Source organism: Scyliorhinus torazame, chromosome 19, assembly GCF_047496885.1.
Source record: "Scyliorhinus torazame isolate Kashiwa2021f chromosome 19, sScyTor2.1, whole genome shotgun sequence".
Taxonomy (NCBI): Eukaryota; Metazoa; Chordata; class Chondrichthyes; order Carcharhiniformes; family Scyliorhinidae; genus Scyliorhinus; species Scyliorhinus torazame.
The window spans coordinates 100,179,398-100,198,930 of NC_092725.1; the positions used below are offsets into that span (position 1 = coordinate 100,179,398).

A 19,533-nucleotide genomic window follows, 5' to 3' on the forward strand; every position below is an offset into this window, starting at 1 on the left:
GTGAGTTGTTTAATTGTCCACCATTATTCATGGCTCAATGTGGCAGCACTACAGAGTGTTTGTTGTGGAATCACTTAGCTCTGTCTATTACTTGCTGCTTATACTGTTTGGCACACAAATAGTCCTGTGTTGTAGCTTCACCAGGTTGAAACTTCATTTTCCGGTATGCCTGGTGTTGGTCCTACCATGCTCTCGTCATTGAACCAGGGTTGATCCCCTGGCTTGGTGGCAATGGTAGAGTGGGGATATGCCAGGCCATAATGTTGAGTGCAATTTTGCTGCTGTTGATGGCCCACAGCGCCTCATGACTGCCCAGTCTTGAGTTGCTTAAACTGTTCGAAGTCAATCCCATTTAGCACGGCGGTAGTGCCGCACAACATGATGGAGTGTATCCACAAGGACTGTGCGGTGATCACTTCTACCAATATTGCATTGACAGATGCATCTGTCCATGGTGATGATGAGGCCAAGTATGTTTTTCCCTCTTGTTGGTTCCCTCACTATCTGCTGCAGTCCCAATCTAGCAGCTATGTCCTTTAGGACACAGCCAGCTCGGTCTGTGGTGGTACGACTGAGTCATTCTTGGTGATGGACTTTGAAGTTTAATGACCTGTGTTTGGGAGGGTAGGTTTGCAAGATTAGGAGAGGTTTCAGAGAAGCTCCAGCTTCCAAGAGGAAACGCATTTAGGTATCTGCAGGTGCAAGACTGTGTGTAAAGAGCTTCCTTCATTTCCCTTTGGAGGGAAGGATCTCAGACATTTCTGGGCAGATGTTAGCGATGGAGCGGACTTCCTTGGAAGAAGAGGAAATGGGAGGAGTTGGGGTGTGGTCTGGGAGGGGAGGAGGGTGTGGAGCGAAGCTCTGCATAGGGTCAACTCCACTTCCTCTTGTGTGATGTTAAGTTTGATATAGGTTAAGGTGGTGCATAGGTTGTACTGTACATGACTAGGGCACTAATGAGTGTGTTTCCCAGGGGTGTAGGATAGATGTGAGAGATGTTCTAAGAGGCCCGCAATCCATATACCTATGTTTTGGTTTAGCCCCAGGCTTGCTGATTTTGGGGTTTCTTTTCTCAAAATAGTATCATGGATTCTACGGCTTAAGGTGGAGCTGTGCCTGATGGTGGCCATCTTTGGAGTTTCAGACTTGTTGGATCTGCAGGAGGGGAAAGGCAGATGTCTTGGCCGTCAATCCTCTAACAGCCCGGCATCTTGCTTGGCTGGACATCCCTGGCGCTGCCTAAGGTTTTTAGGGGACTTGGTGGATTTTCTGCACCTGGAGAAGATAAAGTATTCTGTGAGAGGATCGGTGATGGAATTTACTCAAGGTGGAGGCCATTCATTACCTTTTTTAAGGAGCTTGTTGCTGTCAGATTTGGGGGGTGGGGGAATGGTCAGTTCGACAGGGTTTTTTTTGGGGGGGGGGGGAGAAGATTTGCAGCGGGGGGGGGGGGTGTTGTTGGGATCATTTTTGTTTTTGTAATAATGTAACATTTGTTGGAATGGTTTGAATATTTTATGTAATAAAATGTTTTTTTTTTAATTTGAGGAGATAAGACAGATTTTTAATTAGTAATGGGTTGAAGAGTTCAGGAGAATAGGCAGGAAAGTGAATTGAGACCGAGATGAGATCGGCCATGATTATATTGAATAGCGGAGTAAGCTCGAGGGGCAGAATTGCCTACTCCTGCTCTTAGTTCTTAACTTGTGCAAATGTTACTTGTCACTTGTTAGACCATGCTTGGATATTGTCCAGGTCTTACTGTATTTGGACATAGACCGCTTTACTAACTCTAAATCGGCCAAATCCTGTAAAATATTTATTTTTTAAACTGCCGGCTGATTTTGCTGATTATCGAAGGTAGACTGATGGGCGGTAATTTGCCAGAATTTATTTGTCCTGTTTTTTGTGGACAGGATGTGGACAAGTGTCGACATGCTGATTGCTGAAAAATCTAATGAGTTTGCTGATGACACGGCCGTAGTGGGTCAGATCTCCAACAACGATAAGTCAGAGCACAGGAGGGAGATAGAGAACCTAGAATACCTAGTGGCACGGCGCAACAACAACAATCTCTCCCTCAATGTCAGCAAACCTAAGGAGCTGGTCATCGACTTCAGGAAGTGAAGAGTCATACATACTCCTGTCTACATCAATGGTGCCGAGGTGGAGATGTTTGGCAGCTTCAAATTCCTAGGTGTGCCTTGGAAAAGCGGGCAGCATAATCAAAGACCACTCCCACCTGGGCTATTCTATCTTCCAATCTCTTCCATCAGGCAGAAGATACAAAAGTCTGAGAACATGCACCAACAGATTCAAAAACAGCTTCTTCCCCGCTGTTACCAGACTCCTAAATGACAGTCTTATGGGCTGAACTGATCCCTCCACACATCTTCTCTACTGTGCAGCACTATACTCTGTATGCTTCATCCGATATCTATGTCCATGTGTATGCTTCATCCGATATCTATGTCCATGTATGTACATTGTGAATTTATCCGATGTTTTTCATGTATGGAACAATCTGGATTGTTCGCAGAACAATACTTTTAACTGTACCTCGATACACGTAACAATAAATCTAAATCTAACATTGCCAGGAAGATACCAGCAATCTATCAGTATTGGAACAGCATGATTTAATGTTAGTTCCAGAGTACAAGTCATTTAATACTATTGCCGGAATGTTGTTAGGGCCTGTATCCTTTACAGTTTCTAATTCCTTCAGCTGTTTCTTGATATCATGTGGAGTGAATGGAATTGACTGAAGACTGGCATCTATATTGCTGGGGACCACAGGAGAAGACTGAGATGGATCATCAACTCAGCACCTCTGAATGAAGATTGCTGCAAATGCTTCTGCGTTGTCTTTTGCATTGATGTGCTGGACCTTGAGGATGGGGATATTTCTGGAGCAAGAATTTTTAATTAACCACCACCATTTACAACTGATCTGGCTGGACTGCAGAGCTTAGATCTGATCTGTTGCTTTTGGCATTGCTTCATTGTCAATTGCATGCTGCTCCCACTGTTTGGCGTACACATACACCTGTATTTTACCTTCACCATATTTTTAGGTATGCCTAGTGCTGCTCTTGCCATGACCACCTGCACAAGGATTGATCCACAGCTTGATGTGATAGTACAATGGGAGGTATGTTAGACCACAACGTTACTGATTGTGTGTGGTAAACCACTGTGTTCCTATATTAAGGGTTGTACGGTAGAACCTGCACTACAGGTTCACCTGGGCCCCTGCATGCTAGCTCCGCCCAGGAGCCGGGTTATAAATGTGCATGGCCTTCAGCTAGCAGCCATTTTGTCAACTGCAGTAGGAGGCCACACAACTGATACTAATAAAGCCTCAGTTTGAATTCAACTTTGTCTCCAGCCAAATTGATTGTGCCTCAATTTATTAGTATCTGATTCAGAAGATGGACCTCCGGATTAAACCAGATCGACTGCGGCTGGATCCACACGCAAGCGACGCCAGATAGGACTTTCAGCACAGGCTAGCTTGTTTTGAAGCGTAAATTAACACGGCGCCGACCCCTGTTCCAGAGGCTCAAAAGATTCAAATCTTGTACTCCAGACTCAACTCTAAAATCTTCCCGCTGATCCAGGATGCGCCCAATTATGCTGACGCTATGACTCGACTCAAAGAGAGTTATGAGCAGAAGAGAAACCCGCTCTTAGCCAGACACGCGCTCGCAACGCGTACTCAACTACCTGGTGAGTCAATCGAGGACTTCTAGAGGGCCCTGATCCCACTAGTTCGGGACTGTGACTGCCAGGACGTTACAGCTAAGGGGCACTCAGATCTCCTTATGAGGGACGCTTTTGTAATTGGGATGGGTCCGATGTTATCTGGCAGCGGCTCCTAGAAGGGGCCACGCGCGACCTCGCAGAGGCTAAAACACTAGCGTTTTCCATGACGGTCGCCCTGCACAATGTACGGTCCTACGCCCCCAACCGCGCAGCCCACTCCTCCTACGCTTCATGGGCCCCACAGGCTGCCGCCACAGCGGAGGCGCTACCCACCCAATACACCTGCGCTACACGCCAGCCAGTGATCTCCGGGGGGCCCCGATGCTATTTTTGCGGCCAACAAAGACACCCCCGCCAACGTTGCCCGGCCCGCACTGCCCTTTGTAAGGCCTGTGGGAATAAGAGCCACTACACAGCGGTGTGCCAGGCCCGCTCAGTGGCAGCGGTCGCTGACAGCTTCCCACGCATGCGCTGTGGAGGGAGTCTCTTCTGCCTCCGCTATGGTGGAGACCGTGGCGGAGGCGGAAGGGAAAGAGTGCCCCCACGGCACAGGCCCGTCCGCGGATCGGTGGGCCCCGATCGCGGGCCAGGCTACGGTGGGGGCACCCACCGGGGCCCCGGAGCCCGCCCGCGCCGCCTTGTCCCGCCGGTAAGGTAGGTGGTTTAATTTACGCCGGCGGGACAGGCATTTTAGCGGCGGGACTTCGGCCCACCCGGGCCGGAGAATCGCGCGGGGGGGGGCCCGCCAACCGGCGCGGCGCGATTCCCGCCCCCACCAAATCTCGGGTGCCGGAGACTTCGGCAACCGGCGGGGGCGGGATTCATGCCAGCCCCCGGCGATTCTCCGACCCGGCGGGGGGTCGGAGAATCTCGCCCTATATTCCATCTGACAAGTTCTTGCCCAATTATTTAACCTGTCTATATCCCTCTGAGACTATTTGGCTGAGATTCTCCATTCAGGAGTGATAGAAATCTACTTTCCTTATAGGTAATAAAGTTTAAAGGAAGAAATGATTTAGTGACATTATACTATTAAAAATCATATATTAGCCATGACAGCAGAAAAGGCTGAGAGCATGGGAAAACATCAGAAGAGGAGGACATGCAAGGCCACAGGGCAGAGTGAACTCATTGTTATCATTACTGGGCAAAAGTCCCAGCTCCGGAAAACATGGTGGGAAACAGGTGGTTTAATCACACCATATTATGGAAACATATAGAAATTCTCTTCACGCCACATTTATCTCTTATAACGTGATAGACAGACACTTTGGTCTAATTAGATGAATTATAATTACTTAAAACCCAATCATAGTCAGAAAGGGGACAGAACCTTAAAAGATTATGACCTCTTTAAGAGACCGGGAGAGGACCTTCTTCTCTCTCTCTCTCTCTCTCTGAAATCATCTTTAACCTTTCTCTGAAATTATCTTTAACCTACCCGTTGAAACCTATTCCTACTTTGCTTTACAAAATTTGTTTCATTTTTGTATTGTGCATTTTGATCTAAAAAAATTACCACGAACTGAATTGTATTTTGAATTCAACTCAACCATCTGTATTTGCGTTGGACTGTAGCCATCTGAGATGGCCAACTGCAAAGGACCATGGGAATTATGGCCAACCCAGGACTCAGACAGATACAGAGCTTATGTGTATTTGAAACGCAGGTAGCTAGACCTGATCGAAACCCCTGCTCGTTTGCATTTTAATGGCCTGTTCCCCAGAACAATAGGACTCCAATCAAAAAACCGGTACAGCCACAGACTGATCGGCGCCACTCCCTTTACTCAGAGAGCCCAAATGCCAAGGTCAATGACCGCTAAGGACACACCAAGGCACCCGCCCCTTTATTGTCCGAAATCAATGGCAGTGATCAGAGCCCTGTTGAACTATTGGGCCCAAGATCAAGGACCGCCCCAAAGAGCGCAAAATCACAGGGATAAAAGGGGACACAGCCATGTGTTCTGCCTCTTTTGGACCCGACCTGTGCCAGCCTCCTTTGAATCCGGCCTGTGCCAGTCCAACTGCAGCATAACGACCAGACAGCCAAGTTCAAGACCAATGATCGCTACCTGACGGATGAGCCCAGCAGAGACAGAGCCACTTCTTCAAACCAGCCACGTGAGATCAAGATAAAGGCCTTATCAATCTGCACAGCGCCGGTCGCCCTGAAGTTAAGTATAGGTTATTGTAGCTGATAGGTGTAGTTTAATTTGTAGTATATTGTGCTGGCATGCCGAAGTAACCCTTGTGTGTAAATAAACCATCTTTGAACTTGAACTGACTAACTGGTTGTGTGGTCATTTGACTGATATACGGGAAAGCCTTGTGGTTCAGTAAGAGAAATAGAAACACCCACAGTATTGGCGACGCTGTTGGAACTTAACATCATATAATTAGAGCCTCGTTACATAAAGAGCAACATTATTTGAGACACTGGTGGGATAGTATTCCGATTGGCAACAGGACAAACAAACCTTCTAAATTCTGTACTCGCATAAAATTTGACTTCATCATAGACTTTAAAACTGACATAAATAAAGCTGTACTTCACTTCACCCAAGAAGCTCAGTCTCAAGTTCTGTGGATAAATATATAATGCAACGACACATAAATATATTAACAAAGTACAGATCCAAAGGAGTCTAAGTGCTCCCACCAGCGGAGAATCTAGACTGGTCTCCATTTGTACTAAGAGCACGCCCGATGTCAGAGGGTTGGTAAGGTGGAAGAACCCTCTGAACAATTGCAACCAGGTGCCGAGGCGGTCCCTCATGGGACGTGGAGCCTATGCTAGGTTGTAGGGGTTCAGATTGCGCCCCTTGTTTTCATTGGAAAATTAAGAGATCTACTTCAGGTGATGGCGGGCGGGAGGCAGCCGCACAATGGAGGGCTCCCGTTTGGGATTGGCATTTTTGGGGCTTTAAGCCCGGTCCCAGGGTCCACGGAGGCGGCAAAAGCAGGGAGAAGGCACAGAGGAGGCACAGTGAAGGCACAGTAAAGGAAAATGTCGAGGGTGAGCAAAAGAACGGCCGTAAAAAAAACAGCTGAAGGTCCGTCGGGGAGTGGAAAGGTCACCGCGGGGTCACCAAGGAAAATGGAGGCTGGAGCACCAGGGGAGGCCGCATTGCTTACGGCTGAAGAAATAACTAAGGTGATGGCTGCGGAATTCGAAAGGCATGAAGACAATGGGGAAGGAGATGAGAGAGGTTTTGTGTGGTGGAGGAGGCGATTTCCCCGGTGACGACGGCGGTAGCGAGCGCAGTGGCGGAGGTGCGGGAGCAAGGGGAGGCGCTGAAGGAAGTGGAGGAGACATTATTGCAGCACGGAGATCAACTTACCTCGATGGGGAAGGAGCTGCGGAAGGTGATGGAGATTAACAAGGATCTGCGAGGAAAAATGGAAGACCTGGAAAACCGATCCAGGCGACAGAATTTGAGGATTGTGGGGCTGCCCGAAGGAGTTGAAGGACCGAGGCCGACTGAGTATTTTGCCGCGATGCTGGCGAAACTAGTGGGGGAGGATCCCTCCCGATATGAACTGGATCAGGTTCATTGGTCGTGGAGGCCTGTACCGAGTGAGCCGCCAAGGGTAGTGACTCTGTGCTTCCGTAGGTACAGTGTGAAGGAGAAGGTCCTGTGCTGGGCCAAGCAGAAGCGGGTGATGCAGTGGGCTGGAGCTGGTATACGTGTATACCAGGACTTTACGGTAGAGCTGGCGAGGAGGCGGGCTGCCTTCAACCGGGTGAAGAGAGCACTGTACATTAGCAAGGTGCAGTGCGGCATTGTATATTCAGCGAAGCTGAGGGTGACTTACAAGCTCAAGGACTTTTATTCTGGAACGGCGGAAGCAGCGGAGGAGTTTGCGAAGGCTGAAGGACTGTGGCAGAACTAAGAAACTGAGAAATGCCGATGTAACCTCATGACTGTATTTTCTTCTTTTTTGTTTCACTGCGTGCGGGTGTATGCTCTAAAGGAGCCAATGTTGTATATATTTGGACAAGGGAAGTGATGGGACCTTCACTTAAAATGAGGGCTCTTTGGGGTGTATGGGGATATGCGGGGTTTGTGTGCTAAAAGGGGATTTCTGGGCTTTCCTAGGGCCGGGCAAGGGGGAAAGGGACCCGGGCGGGGGCCTCCACGCTGGCCGGTTTAAGCCGGCCAGTGAACGGGAGTGAGGTGGGGGGAGGGGCTGTGGCCATCGGAGCCTGGCAGAACAGGGTCCGAGTGGTCTAGCCGGGGTGGAAAGTTGGGGGGAAGGAACCGAGGTTGGGGGAAGGAGTTTTACAAGAGGCAGTGGACGGGAGGAGTTGCAGAGGGTGAGGGGCGGCGGTGTTTACAACTCTTGGGTATCATGTACGGTACTCTTTCAGAGGTTGGATGGCGTTGAGTGTAGGAGGAGAGCGAGTGGACTCTATAGGTTAATGGTGACCATGGGCGGTCCCGGACTCCTTTTTCTTTTTCTCCTTTATTTTTTTGTTTCCACCGTGGGAGGGTTTGTTTCATTGGATGCATATATTGACAGGTGGGCCGTTGTTTGGGGTGGTGGGAGGATGGGATCGTTGTTATTGTTAAGGGGATTGATTTTGCATTTGTTACCGTTTACTGTTTGTGGGTGGGGTGTAAATTTTGAAGGAAAACGTGAAAATGGAGAATAAAAACATTAAAAAAAAGAAAAGAAAATCAAGAGATCTAAAACATTATGCAGAATTAACACTTATGTGATCTATTCTTCCCTTTTGGTTGTTAGAAGCCCTGTAGCTACTGCAAGGATAATGCTTAGCGAAATTTAAGACAAGAGCAAATAACTCAAATTGCAATAAATCTGGTGACTAAGGTAAGGTCATGGTGTAACATTTTATCAAAAATCCTGCAATTTTCTATTTTTACCACACTTAATGCAATTTGCTACCCATGTGTTGCAATTTTTAATTAAAAGTAAAGTGTATTACCCAGAAGTAGTGACACTTTCTGAGCAGCAAACAATCAATTGTTCTCATTGTGCAGGATATTAACTATTAAATCAATAGTGGTTTTCTGCTTTTCATAAAAATCAACACCATTTAAATAGTGTTACAAACTAAAACAGTAAAAAGGATTTACCTGGGTGAATAATTACAGACAAAAATTGCTCCATCTTTTATTTTAGAACCGTTAATCCCTTTGGAGCAATGATTAGCTGCACAGCCAAGTTTATACGTTTCTCCCCAGACAAGCTGGAAAATAATGTAAAGATTATTTAATGATCTTAAAATATGTATATAAAGTTATCAAATCGTTGTGGTAAATCAGACAGTACATTTTCATTTTAATAATTTCATCTTGCCATCAAATATTTTTCTATATGTGGGTTCCGGTGGCGGGGATGTGCTGAGCGGTTGCAGGAAAGGTGGCTCTCGTTGGAGAACTCAGAAAATCGGCACTTTTAGCACAAAAATATGCCACTAAATCTGATGAAACCCCCAACCCCCTCCAAGACCACCACAATACCAAGAAATGCCCAGGAATAACTCTAGGACCCGGAAAAACTAGTAAAAGCCGAGAGAGGAAGAACGGAACGTTGGCAAACACGTGGGACCAGTCACAGCCAGCCGCACCTGAGCGAGCTGGGACACCGGGCTCATGCCACACTACCCATCGATAACCTGACGCAGGAGCTTCTAAAACACAGACGCTATCATGCTCAAAATGATGGCAACAGTGAAGGCAGTGGTCACTGATGCCCTGGCCCCATTCAAGGTGGCGCTAGAATAGAGCAGCAGTTGGAGGCACAAGAGGCAACAATCAGAGACCTGGAGAATGCGGCAACCGACCAGAGTGACTGAATCGCCTCCCTGGAGACCGAAATTGCAAGGTTGGTGGTGACACAAGGGGCACTGAGAGAAAAAATGAAGGACTAGGAGAACCGGTCTCGCCGCCAAACCTCCACATCATGAGTCTGCTGCAAAGTATGGAGGGCAGGAACCCCACGGAATATGTGGACCAGGTGCTGGGTAAGCTGGTTGGGAGGAAGAGCTTTCCAAAACCTCCGGATATAGACAGAGCCTACAGGTCACTCAGGCCAAAGCCTAAAGCGGGTCTCCTCCAGAAGTCCCCAGCATCACAGATGTCAGTCTTCAGCCAATACGATTCACTCCATGTGATATCAAGAAAAGGCTGAAGGCACTGGATACTGCAAAGGTTATGGGTTTCAGATAATATTCTAGCAATAGTACGGACTACCTGTGCTCCAAAACCTGCCGCACCCGTAGCCAAGCTGTTCCAGTACAGCTACAACACTGGCATCTACCCAGCAATGTGGAAAATTGCCTAGGTATGTCCTGTACACAAGAAACAGGACAAATCCAATACAGCTAATTACCGTCCTATCAGTCTACTCTCCATCATCAGCAAAGTGATAGAAGGAGTCATCAACAGTGCTATCAAGAGGCACTGACTCGGCAATAACCTGCTCATGGATGCTCACTTTGGGTTCCGCCAGGGTCATTCAGCTCCTGACCTCATTACAGCCATGGTTCAAACTTGGACAAAAGCGCTGAATTCCAGAAGTGATGTAATAGTGACTGCCCTTGACATCAATGCATTAGACCGGGTATGGCATCAAGGAGCCCTAGCTAATCTGGAGTCAATGGAAATCAGGGGGAAAACTCTCCGCTGGTTGGAGTCATACCTGGCACAAAGAAAGATGGTTGTGGTGGTTGAAGGTCAATTACCTCAGCTCCAGGACATACTCCTGAGGGTACTGTCCCAGGACTAACCAACTTCAGCTGCTTCATCAATGACCTGCCTTCCATCATAAGGTCAGAAGTGGGGTTGTTTGCAGATGACTGCATAATGTTCAGCACCATTCATGACTCCTCAGATAATGAAGCTGTCCGTGTCCAAATGCAGCAAGACCTGGTCAACATCCAGGTTTGGGCTGACAAGTGGCAAGTTGCATTCACGCCACACAAGTGTCAGGAAATGACCATCTCCTACAAGAGAGGATCTAACCATCGCCCCTTGACGTTCGATAGTATTACCATCGTTAAATCCCCCACAATCTGGAGGTTACTATTGATCAGCAATTGAACTAGACTAACCACATTAGTACTGCGGCTACCAGGGCAGGTCAAAGGCTAGGAATCCTACGGCGGGTAACTTACCTCCTGACCCCCAAAAGCCTGGCAACCATCTACAAGGCACAAGTCAGGAGTATAATGGAATACTCTCCACTTGCCTGGATGAGTACAGCTCCCAACAACACTCAAGAAGCTCTACACCATCCAGGACAAAGCAGCTCGCTTGATTGCTCCTCCTTCCACAAATATTCAAACCTTCCACCATCGAAGAACAGTGGCAGCCATGTGTACCATCTACAAGATGCCCTGCAGTAACTCACCAAGGTTCCTTCGACAGCACCTTCCAAACACAAGACTTAACTTCTAGGACAAGAGCAGCAGATACCTGGGAACCCCACCACCTGGAGGTTCCTCTCCAAGTCACTCACCACCCTGACTTGGAAATATATCACCGTTCCTTCACTGTCGCTGGGATAAAATCCTGGAACTCACTCTCTAACAGTGTACCTACACTTGAAGGACTGCAATGGTTCAAGTAGGCAACTCACCACCACCTTCTGAAGGGCAAATAGGGATGGGCAATAAATGCTAGCCTAACCAGTGACGCCCACATCCCGTAAATGAATTAATAAATAAATAAAACCGAGGACCGTCATAGTGAAACTTCACCGGTACCAAGACCGGAAGAAGATTCCAAACTGGGCAAGGCACACATGGTCCTGCCAGTGGAAGGCCACTCGATCCGAATGTACCAGGACATTGGGGAAACCACACAAGCACCATGCTGAATTTAACGCAGCCAAGGCAGTCCTTTACAAGATGGGGTGCAACTTGGAATGCTGTACCTGGCCAAACTGTGGGTAACCTTCCAGGGGAAGGAATACTACTTTCACCGCACTGGTTGAGACGGACGGGTTTTTGCACAGACACAGGCTGGGAAGGCAACAGCAACAACAGTAGAAACAAACTCTGTGTAAAGAACTGAAGAGGACAACTGCGTGGGATAGAACTACCTCACTTATAACTTAACTTTGGTCCCAGGAACGAGGGGGTGAGATCAATAAGGAAATAGGTGAGGAGAGCGATTGGGGGGTGGGGGGAGAAAGAAAGACCCCAACAGATGGGGGAAGGTAAGGACTGCTCCTGGGGGGGTACCGCACTAGCGGGCAAGCCAGCACGAGAAGGGGTGTCCACGTCGCAGCTCCTGACAGGGAGGTAATACCTGGCAGAAAGGGGGTGGTGGGGGAGAAAGAGAGGAGACATGAGGTAGGCAGACGCAAGGGGGGGTGTGGAATCGGGGGGTGGATAAAATGCTGGCTACGCCAGGTTGCACATGGCGTTAACGCAGACAATAATGCCAGGAACTATCATTTTGGCGAACCCCCAAAAAGGGAAACCCTGGAGGGTAGGGGAACAGTCACATGGTGAACATGGTAACCACGGCCATTTTGGATGGCTATGAAACAAAGGGAAACCCCGACGTCCGGGGCACATCCACAAGGTAAGTATGGTTGACCTGGCCCCTGGGGGGTGGGGAGGGGTTAAGGAGCCAGGAACACCCTCCCCCCACCCAAATCAGGATAGTCGCATGGAACGTCAGGGGACTTAACAACTTAACAGCCCAGTGAAAAGATCCAAGTCTTTGCCCATCTGAAAACTCTTGAGGGCTGTTGTTATCTTCCTCCAGGAGACACATCTGAGGGAGGTGAACCAACTACATGTAAGGAAAAGCTGGGTAGATGGGACGTACCAATCTTGTTACAAGATGAGGTCAAAGGGGGTGGCCATACTTCTACACAAGAGGACAGCCTTCACAGCGCCAAAGACGGCTACGGACCCAGGAGGATGATATGCCACAGTTAGTGGTGCGCTGGAAGGGGCACCAGTGGTCCCTGTAAACGTGTACACTCCCAACTGGGATGGCATGGAATTCATGAAAAAAACCATGGCAGAATTCCCCGACATAGACACACACCGACTCATCATGGGCAGGGACTTTAACTGTGTACGAGGCCCATGAACAGTCAAATCCAGTCCCAAACCGGAGAACCAAACAAATTTGGCGAGAGAGCTGAATGCCTTCAATGTGCAGATTGGGGCAGCGGACCGCTGGAGGTTCACGCATCCAAGGGAGAAGGATTTCCCCTTCTTCTCCCAGGTCCACCGGTTCTACTCTGGATCGACCTTTTTGTAGTGGGGAAATCGGTGCTTCCAGCGGTAGTAGTAGCGCAATACTCCGCAATCGTAATCTCCGGTAACTCTCCACATCACGTGGATGTGAGATTGGAGAGGGGCCAAGCTCAACTCTTCCCCCCCCCCCCCGCATAGAGGCTCAACACTTCCGTCAAACTGCCACTTGAAAACCGGGTGAAAAAGCCCCAAAAAGATCGCCACGAGCGGGAGCTACCAAATGTGCGACCACTCACTCCATGGCCGCCACTGGAAGTCCCCTGGTATTCCAATCTTAAAGCAGATCATTATTTACAAACTGAAGTGTTCTACATCATTTCATATTGCAATCCACAAGATATTCTTCATAACCAGAAGCGTATGGATTTAAGCCCAGAAATGCCTGTTATTGTGACTGCATTCCTGAGTCAAAACAAGGTTTTGCATTTCTCACCCCCACGATACAAAGTAGTATATAGAAGCAATATATGCATCCTTGGGAGGAAATGCTTATAGTCCACTTCAACTCACAGAATTACACCTCATCCAACATAAGGAACAGAACTGGTACTGGGAGATTACAGTATAACTGCAACTGCATATCCTTAGTATAGAACATATGACAGAAATATATCTTGCACAGGGTGTAATGGAGGCAAAAGTATTGGTTACCTGAGTATAATGTTTGCACACGTATTTCTTGGCACATAAGTTGTTTGCAAAATCAAAATGAGTTCCTTCATCGTTCCATGATTGAATGGCATCGACGATAGAAATGGTGCCTGATGCAATATAGCTGTTTTCTCCTACAGTATCAAAACTTGGATGACCATCTCCTCTCTCCAGGTGTGGATTCTTTGCAGAGCTGCAAGTTTTGCTCCATGCTTTTGCAGTTTTAGCAAGACCTGCATCCCAGCTCTAGATTTGGGGGAAAAAGTTACAATACCATAAGAACACATCATGCACTAATTTTACTCAGCTCCTCAGTCCAGAGCATTTAATCAATAATAAAGCTCAGTGATAATGTCAGTGCCATTTTTACTCCACTCCCTATGCATTAATACACAATTTCAGCATTCTGATCAACAGCTAATTGAGTTCTTAACTACTGTGTTTTAACTGCTAAAGCAGTCACTTATGTATTTTTTTTGAGTTTTCAAAATTAACTCATTCACTCAACTATAAATTAAAATGCGGGAAATCTTCTCAAATAACTACTTTTCACAATGTAAATATGATCCCCCAAATTTACTTCAGTGGGCTGTAAAAGTCGCACTAGTTAAAAGCTTTTCACCATATATCATGGAAAGATACACTTCAGCCCAGTATGCATGCACTAGCATTTTTGAGAGTGCTACTCCTTGTTCTTTTCCCATAGCCCTGAAGACTTTCCTTCTTCAGGTATTCATCCAACTACCTTTTGAATGAAGGAAGAGGAACTTACGACTTAAGTTTGCAGATGACATTGAATTAGAAACGCAATAAATTGTGAAGAAACCAAAGAACATAATAGGAGCAGGACATTGACTGGTGGATGAGGGGGAAATCTGTGGCATATGAGCTCAATAAGGAGTTGTGGAACGTTAGACATTTCAAATCGAAGGCAAATCAGAACATTTTTCTTCATTGATTAGCTGTGGAGAAATGAAGTAATTTTGAAAGAAAAACATTTCTGTAAGTGCATGTGGCAACAAATTAGAGGTTTATTTTTCATAAACAACATCCTTTTGCATAAACATAGAATTTACAGTGCAGAAGGCCAATGGGCCCATCGAGTCTGCACCGGCCATTTGGAAAGAGCGCCCCACACCTCCACCCTATCCTCGTAACCCAGTAACCGCACCTCGCCTTTTTGGACACTAAGGGAAATTTAGCATGGCCAATTCACCTAACCTGCACACCTTTGGACTGTGGGAGGAAACCGGAGCACCCGGAGGAAACCCACGCAGACACGGGGCGAACGTGCAAACTCCGCACAGTGACCCAAGCTGGGAATCGAACCTGGGACCCTGGCGCTGTGAAGCAACCGTGCCAACCACTGTGCTACCACACTGCCGAAAAGGTTGGAAACATTTTCCAACAATGGTGAATAAGGTACAACAATTTAAAGAAAAATGCCCACTTCAAGAGTTGTTTTTATTTACTGCATGCTGTTGTAAGGGTCTTTCCTGCTTATTCCATTATCTCCCTTTTCTTTTATTTTTTTGCCGTACATTTTTGATCCATGGATGATTAATGGATCTGTATCTTAAAGGCAGCCTGTGTCTTTAATTCCAGCAGAACCCTGTGCATGTTTAAACTGGAGTTGTAGACTGGCCGGCATTATGACAGTGATAGGCTGGGACTCGGTTTGACTCCCTCTTCTTGACGGTGAGCAGCTGAGGCATGGGTCGGGTGAATCAGACAATGAGGGAGCCAGGCATGGTGAGATTCACATGTGGCTCATTTCTTGCACTGTGTGAGTGAATACAGGTCACAGTCTCATCATTGCAGCTGGCACAAAACACCCAGCCAAATTCACCCAAAATGACATTTAGTCATTTTTGGTGAATCGCGCCTAATATCTTGAAAATCTCTCACTACAAAATTCTAATATAATGTAAAGACTGAACTGGTTTGGAGGAAGTGTCTATGTAAATTTTATAAAAACAATGTAATGAATGCAACAGTGTCCTGACATTCCATACTAAATGTTTTATTTCTTTATCTACTCACAGCTTTCAGTTGGTTCGAGGGGGATTAAGATGTTGGGCATGATTGGTTTTAATTTCAGTATTGTGGTCTAGGGTTTTGTTTGGAGCCTGAAATGGTTTAGCTGAAGAGTTTCCACATGAATTTTCATTTAAAAGAAGTAAACTAATCACTAATAAATACAAGGGAGAATTCAGAATAAATGTTTTTATACAAGCGAGTGGTTGGAATATGCAACGGGATTCTCTGTTCCTGAGAGTAAGTGTCGCTGCCGGGGCAGGATTCGTGGACTTCCACAACAGCAAAACTAGCGCCTGGACCAATTCAGCGACTGTTAAGGGGCTAGCACCGGCGTCAGGTGGTACACAGTCGATTCCAATGAGAAACGGTGCTGGATTTGCCGAGTTTGTGATTGACATCCAGGAGGCTAACCAGCTGCAGCCGCATATACACACTTCACTTTCCACACACACACCAGCCAACAAAATGGCAGCAGAGAGCGGCAACGAGATTTACGGATGCCGAGCTCGAGACCCTCCTGGACACCGGGGAGAGGCAGACCACACTTTACCTTGGCAAGGAGGCTGCCAGCCATCGCCATTCCTGGGCACACGTGGCAGAGGCCGTCAGCGCCACCAGCAACACTGTCCGGACCAGCATGTAATGCCGTAAAAAGCTGCACAACCTCCTCGGGTCGGCCAGGGTGAGTAGTCACACCACACCCCCAACTCGGAAGGTAGCTGAACACCCATCCTGCACCACATGCCAGCACCTATACTGGCCACCATGGCCAGGTGCCCCCGGCCACTGAAACTACCAGCCACCCACCCCCTGGGCTGCTTGCGTCAGACTGTCTAACACTGTGCGCATTCTGTCCCCCCCCCAGCCCCTCCCCACCACCAAGGAGGTCGCTCATAACTTCAGGGAGCGGAGAAAGACTAGAAGGGGACCTTAGGATCCTCACTGTGGCAGAGCTGCGGGCCTTGGACGTGGTCGGCGGGCCTGAGGAAAGTGAAGTTGCCGGGGTGGAGCTCGACATCGGGAGAGGTCTGTGAGACCCCGCTTAGTTGCAGTTCCCCTTGACATGTATGTCAACCACCCCACCCTCACCCCCATAACACACCACCCTCACAACCTCCCGGCCCATGGTCAAATCATGTGCCTTGTCTTTTGTCCAGGAGCTGCTGGTGATGGGACGGGTCCTTCTGGTGTCCTCCCCCCGCCTTGCCGAGCAGCAATGATGACACCGACACGGAGGGGACCCATACGCTTGCGACCCAGGACATCCCAGAGTTTGAATCTGATGTCACAGCTGTCTCCAACACCCTCCACCATTCCAGAGACACTCACCTCGGTTGGGCACTTTCGTGAAGGGGCTCCTGGGACGCTCACTGGTGCTCACCACACACATGCAGTAGTACATCAGGTGGAGGTAGGAACTCCCGAGAGGGCAGAAGGTCGGATGGTGGGTCAACCCCAGGGACTAGCTGCCATCCTGATGTGTTACGGACTTCCGGAAGGAACTGTCCCATCTATTGTGAAGACCAGGGATTACATGAGGGATTGTTGTAGAGCATCCAGTGTTGTAGAGAGAAGGTTAAGAGGAGACTTAATAGAGGCATACAAAATGATTAGGGGGTTGGATAGGGTGGACAGTGAGAGCCTTCTCCCGCGGATGGAAATGGCTGGCACGAGGGGACATAACTTTAAACTGAGGGGTAATAGATATAGGACAGAGGTCAGAGGTAGGTTCTTTACGCAAAGAGTAGTGAGGCCGTGGAATGCCCTACCTGCTACAGTAGTGAACTCGCCAACATTGAGGGCATTTAAAAGTTTATTGGATAAACATATGGATGATAAGGGCATAGTGTAGGTTAGATGGCTTTTGTTTCGGTGCAACATCGTGGGCCGAAGGGCCTGTACTGCGCTGTATTGTTCTATGTTCTATCCAGCACTTGCAGACACAGGTGGAGGAGTCCAACCATGTGCAGGAGCAGGAGATGGTGCCGACCGTGCATGCCACCCAGGCCAACACTACATGCGTGACTTCTGCGGTGGAGGCTTGAGGGTGAGGGTTGTGGCTATGGATCAGCAAGTCCAAGGCTTGGGGCAATCTGTGCAGCTGGTGGCCGAGACCTAGGACAGGCTTGTCCCCTCACAGGCAACCATGTGCCAGAGCCATCTCACAGAGACCCAGTGAACAGAGGGCCATGTCTGGGAGGGTTGGTGGCATTGTCCAGGCACTGGCCGACATGGCACACAGACAGAGAGGGAGGTGTCCCAGTCCCAGGAGATGGCGCAGTCACTGGCTAATGTTGCACAGACTCAGGTGGTGTCACAGTCACAGCGTGATGTGACGCAGTCTCTGACGGAGATGGTCCATGGCCACGGGCATGCAGGCTTTGGCCGAGACAAGAGCGAGCTTCCAGGATTAGCAGCGCCAGGTGGCAGGGAAACCTTCGGTGATAGCTCTGCTCGCATCCCTGTCCCATGGAGCAACCAGGGGGCCATTGGATACCCCGAGGGAGGAGGTGGTGACGGGGCTGGTGACTCCCGCAGGGGAGGTGCCGGAACAGCAGAGCACCTCCGTCTCCGCCCCCCTCTTGTCCTTGGCGCATCTGGTGGGCAGAACAGAGTGGCACCATGCCAACTGGGGCACCCGAGCAGCAGCCGGGCCCATCCAGGTCCGGTCGTCCCAGAAGACGGCTGCCAACGAGGACTAAAGTCGCAAGGCGGGCATTATAGCAGGTCGCCTCCACTCCTGATGTACAGTATGGAGACCCACCCTGACATAGTGTTAGGGTCCGGAAGGCCAGAAAGTTTTAAAAAAATATATATTTTATTGAAAAATGTTTCCCTGAACAACATTTTTCCCGCTTACAAAACAAACGAAACGATAACAAAACAGAAATTTTAAACTTTTTAACAATAATAATAATAATACACAACAAAACCTCATTCTCAATTGACCTATATTCAACTAAACCTCCTCCCCCCGGGTTGCTGCTGCTGGTCATGTCTTCCCTCTAACGTTCCCCTAGGTAGTCGAGAAATGGCTGCCACCGCCTGGTGAACCCTTGAGCCGATCCTCTCAGGGCAAACTTTATCCGCTCCAGTTTAATAAACCCCGCCATATCGTTTACCCAGGCCTCCAGTCCGGGGGGTTTCGCCTCCTTCCACATGAGTAGGATCCTGCGCCGGGCTACGAGGGACGCAAAGGCCACGATATCGGCTTCTTTCGCCTCCTACACTCCCGGCTCTTCCGCAACTCCAAATATAGCTAACCCCCAGCTAGGTTTGACCCGGGCATTCACCACCTGCGAGATCACTCCCGTCACTCCCTTCCAATATCCTTCCAGTGCCGGGCACGCCCAAAACATATGTGTGTGGTTTGCCGGGCTCCCGCCACACCTCCCACATCTGTTCTCCACTCCAAAAAACCTGCTCAATCTTGCCCCCGTTATGTGTGCTCTATGTAGCACCTTAAATTGAATCAGGCCAAGCCTGGCGCATGAGGAAGAGGAATTTACCCTGCTTAGGGCATCAGCCCACATACCCTCCTCTATCTCCTCCCCTAATTCTTCTTCCCACTTTCCTTTTAGTTCGCCCACCGACTCCTCCCCCTCTTCCCTCATCTCTCTGTAAATCTCTGACACCTTGCCCTCTCCAACCCACACCCCTGAAAGCACTATTGCCGCCACTATCTCTGCCTCCCCCTCCACTGAGGGCATCATTATCACCCCTAATAGTCGTCGCACGTTAACATTCAGTTGTCTCCCTTTTACGAACCCAGTCTGGTCTTCGTGCACCACCCCCGGGACACAGTCCTCTATCCTCGATGC

The 19,533-nt window shown here is 48.6% G+C and overlaps 1 protein-coding gene across 1 annotated transcript in view; it reads right to left on the bottom strand.

Annotated features, from left to right (window-relative positions):
* LOC140395926 (GLIPR1-like protein 1) overlaps positions 1 to 19,533 on the bottom strand; it is a 67,728-nt gene that overhangs the window by 13,199 nt on the left and 34,996 nt on the right. The window contains exons 2-3 of the mRNA XM_072483975.1: positions 13,673 to 13,918; positions 8,874 to 8,986 (exon numbers count right to left, since the gene is read on the bottom strand). Of these exons, the coding sequence (XP_072340076.1) occupies positions 8,874 to 8,986; positions 13,673 to 13,918 (359 nt within the window). The remainder of the gene's footprint in view (positions 1 to 8,873; positions 8,987 to 13,672; positions 13,919 to 19,533) is intronic.